General features: G+C 35.0%; 3 protein-coding genes across 3 annotated transcripts in view; 1 reads left to right on the top strand and 2 right to left on the bottom strand.

The window, feature by feature from the left end:
- Nucleotides 1-57: 57 nt before the first annotated feature.
- On the bottom strand, nt 58-1,031 carry LOC105461985 (tRNA pseudouridine synthase A, mitochondrial-like; the record flags this gene model as incomplete). Its single annotated transcript, XM_011708506.1, has 2 exons — nt 746-1,031; nt 58-456 (listed from the first exon to the last, which is right to left on the bottom strand). Coding segments are annotated over exons 1-2 (466 nt in total), but the record flags the coding sequence as incomplete, so codon positions are not given.
- Nucleotides 1,032-1,351: 320 nt separating this feature from the next.
- LOC105461983 (probable 39S ribosomal protein L45, mitochondrial) lies at nt 1,352-3,594 on the top strand. The gene is made up of 7 exons (XM_011708503.1): nt 1,352-1,448; nt 1,540-1,639; nt 1,966-2,283; nt 2,421-2,572; nt 2,748-2,796; nt 2,905-3,054; nt 3,134-3,594. The coding sequence occupies exons 2-7, from the start codon at nt 1,574-1,576 to the stop codon at nt 3,413-3,415; spliced, it is 1,017 nt and encodes a 338-aa protein (XP_011706805.1). The 5' UTR covers nt 1,352-1,448; nt 1,540-1,573; the 3' UTR covers nt 3,416-3,594.
- Nucleotides 3,457-3,626, bottom strand: part of LOC105461984 — a 10,297-nt gene continuing 10,127 nt past the window's right edge. Inside the window, exon 6 of the mRNA XM_011708505.1 lies at nt 3,457-3,465. Within this exon, the coding sequence (XP_011706807.1) occupies nt 3,457-3,465 (9 nt within the window). The remainder of the gene's footprint in view (nt 3,466-3,626) is intronic.

Raw genomic sequence — 3,626 nt, 5'->3', positions numbered from 1 at the left:
ATATATATATATTTATATATGTACATATAAGATTAAGATTTAAAATATTCATCTTACGTAGCTTCAGCGAGACAATCTGCCTAATTGCCGATACTCCTTTATCGGTACGTGCAGCCCTTTGAAAATTGATGTCACGTATATTCTCAAAGTGCGCCGCAGTTATCAAGTCCGCCTTCAGCAAGGCAGTAATCAGATCTTCCTCGATAGTTTTCATTTGAGGATTTCTTTGCATGCCGTAGTAGTCCTTGCCAACGTAGCCAAGCAACATGGCGTGATTTTTCCTCTTGATTCTCTGTACTTTCTCCACCTCTGTCTTTTGCAGCTTGACTTCGTTCTCGCTGCCATTGTCTATCTCTATGGGTCTCTTAGTTCCCTGCATAGCGTTTACGTCGGTATTCACTTCGGAGTCAGTTGTAGGATGCATTAAAACTGACATGCTTCTGCGATAAGTGTTCTCTGAAGACAAATTTACATTAAATAACATTAAATAATATTAAAACTATATAGGCTTCGACAGAAATTTGCATGGACATTGAATAATATTAAGTTAAAGAAAATTTAAAGTCAAAGTTAAGTTACAGAATACAGTTTTAACGAAAAGCTGCAGAATAAGGCACAACATGGACATTTTAATAATCTCTTGGCAAACTTTCGTATACGCTTCTACGCTTATAAGAATTTTATTTCGTATAAGAATTAATCAATCTGTTAACATTTTATCACCAATATTGTATACTTGATATACCTAATTGAATCTTTACCCAACAAATTGTGGATTTGCTTGAGAGGCAATATCTTGTCCTGTACAACATTGGCGGCACTTTAATTCCTATAAATAATTCTTATAAATAATTCCCACGTTAAAACAGTTCGAAGTTCTCTCTCTCTCTCTCTCTTGTTCGAGCGAAAATCACATCATTTATATAATATGAGGGAGAAAATCGCATTAATTCAGAATTCACACAATATACACAAACTGACGTTACTCCCTCGTGCCATCGACATACTGACGTGCGTCATAGCATGTTTAAACTCTAGATAACGCATACGCTATTGGAATCCACATCCACGCCGTCGTCGCTGTCGTCGGTTTTGTCAAAAAATTAGGACAAATCACGCGCAAAGTGCATAAACTCGGAGTAACATCCTGTTCTTCATTGCCACACCACTTTTTGTTCTTCTCATCTACTCATTGTTACGGCAATATTTTTGCACGTCAGAAAATGTAATTATGTGATGTTTGATTGATATCAATAATTAGATGTCAGACATGTCAAAAAAACCGACCGTCCAGCAGCAGTATTCGTGAGAGAAAAGTGCAGTTCTCCTGCACCTGAATCGGCAGGATCCGGTCAGCAACGTCTGCCTCTCGCTGTCTCTATTTGTTGTCTATGGTCGGCGGTCAATCGCGGCTTGACATAACCTCACAGCCTCGTATAACCTGAAACGTGAGTGTGGTGTGAAGCATAAACACGAAATTTAATGAAAAATATTGATAGATACGTAATAATTTGAATGACCGTTTCTTTCTTTCTGCAGTTTCTACAATTCTCGAGGAATAAAATTCACGAAAATGCTGTCAAGATACGTTTGCCCGGTGTTTCTTTACGGAAAACTCACTCGCGGAAGGTGTTTACAGGTAATGCTCGATACTGCTCCATTTTTCGAAAGTTAATGAAATTGTACAATATAACATATCTAATTGTTCTCATTCAAACTGTACATTTCTTAATTCACACAGAATTTTTGGATTGACACCATCTTCTCTTAGGTTATATAACAATTTCTATCGAATTGTTTTACTCAACCTTTTTCTGAAATTTAATTTAACTAAAATAATTGTTAAGAGTATCATAAATTTAAATTAAAATAAATCAGAGATATGTAATTATAGTCTAATTGTGTCACAGAATTATCTATTCAAATGCGAAGAAATGTATCTAAACGGATGGACATCTATTTCAGAACAATCTGCCGGCGTTGGTTGCTGCTGTTAATCATCCCAACAATTTTATGCAAGTAGCACATATAAGTAAGCACTGGGATCCCAAATGGAAGAAAGAAAGGAGACAGAAGGTTATTAAAGTAAAACTTCCCAATTTCGAAGACGAGGATCCTGCTACAATGGACAAGGAGAAAATACGATCGCGTTTGAAAGAGCATGGTTTCCTACCGCAGAAACCTTGGCAGGAAAGACCAGCGTTTATCAGTGCTACTTCGGCAATTTTCGAGCCCTTCATTGCACCGGAAGGAGATGGAAAATATTCTGCCCTTAGCAAAGAAGTACATGCTCTTTATCTTTACCTCTTATTATTGTAACTAGTAACAAAGTATATAAAGTCTAATATTTCATTAGACTTAAAATATAACAAGAAAGATATGTGTGCTTTAATTATTTATTTTATTTTATTGGAATATAGGGAGCAAAGCAAAAGTTAACATTGTTGGACAAAAAGAGGAAATCTCTAATGGCCATCAGAAAAGTTAAATCGTTTGACGATTCATTCAAGACGTCATATTTTTTAGAAGAGGCCCTGCATATCTATCAAAAGGCACATGAAGCTTTACCTAGGTTAGAATGAAATAGGAAAATATAATATTTCTATAATTGTGCAAACGTATTATATAAGTTAAAAGAATTATTTAAAAAGTATTAATAGAGCATGCCTTTTTTACTCATCTGGAGCACAATGTTGCTAAATAAAACGCTAAATAAAAATGCTAAATAAAAATTTTTTTAATTACAGTAAAAATGAAGAGGAGATTTTAAGATACGTTACAGAAACGGTATATCCTGTAAGTTTCAAATATATCTCGTGTCCTTGCTAATTTAAAATATTTGTGTTACATTTGTTCTCACATATAATAACATGTATGTATATTACTTTCTGGATTACTTTTTAGAAAATAACACACAATATGAAGGACAAAACCATACACTGGAAGTTCTTAGAGTCTTTGGAACCAGCCCGCCTCGTGCACGCAAGGACTATAGACATATTAACGAAAGACAACGTTTTCGCACAACTTACTGTCCGGTTCCACACGCAACAGGTTCAATAACATTTCTTTCGCAATCTATTATCTTTTTATAAAAACGATTTCTAAGCGAAAATGTTCTCTTTGTTTTTAGGTTTTAGCAATTTACGACAGATTTGGCCGTCTCATACAAGGGAGCGAAATTCTAAGGAAAGACGTATTAGAGTACATAGTATTCGAAAAACATTTATCTAATGAGTACGGTCAATGGCGAATTCACGGTAAGATTATACCGCCCTGGATGACTCCGACGGACATAGCGGAAGGCACGTTTGTTCTGCCGAAAGAGAAACCCGAACCAACTGGGCCGCACCCTGTAGAAGTTGCGTTAACAGAAGACACGTCAAAGGATGCCGTAAACGTACAATCCTCATAAAAATACAATATACATGTAAATGGTTTTAAGTATTGTTTATATTATATTGTCTGTCATGTTGAGATACAAAATATATTGCAATTCATGCAACAATCCAAAGTAGTGCATTTATATTCCAACAAAGTTTGAATCAATATTCTCACAAAAGTGTATGCTTTCTCAAAGTTTTAATTATTAATAAGAAATATTATTAATTACAACTATGTAATAT

Source organism: Wasmannia auropunctata, unplaced genomic scaffold, assembly GCF_000956235.1.
Source record: "Wasmannia auropunctata unplaced genomic scaffold, wasmannia.A_1.0 LD273517.1, whole genome shotgun sequence".
NCBI classification, from domain to species: Eukaryota; Metazoa; Arthropoda; class Insecta; order Hymenoptera; family Formicidae; genus Wasmannia; species Wasmannia auropunctata.
Note: the sequence above shows the minus strand (reverse complement) of the source record. Positions and strands in the feature narration are given on the sequence as shown.

What these genes read in the sequence shown, in the direction of transcription:
- LOC105461983 (XM_011708503.1), top strand. Translation starts at nt 1,574, where the DNA reads ATGCTGTCAAGATACGTTTGCCCGGTGTTTCTTTACGGAAAACTCACT. An exon ending in TTACAGAAACGGTATATCCT is followed by an intron (nt 2,797 to 2,904) that starts GTAAGTTTCAAA and finishes ATTACTTTTTAG; the next exon opens with AAAATAACACACAATATGAA. An exon ending in TCCGGTTCCACACGCAACAG is followed by an intron (nt 3,055 to 3,133) that starts GTTCAATAACAT and finishes CTTTGTTTTTAG; the next exon opens with GTTTTAGCAATTTACGACAG.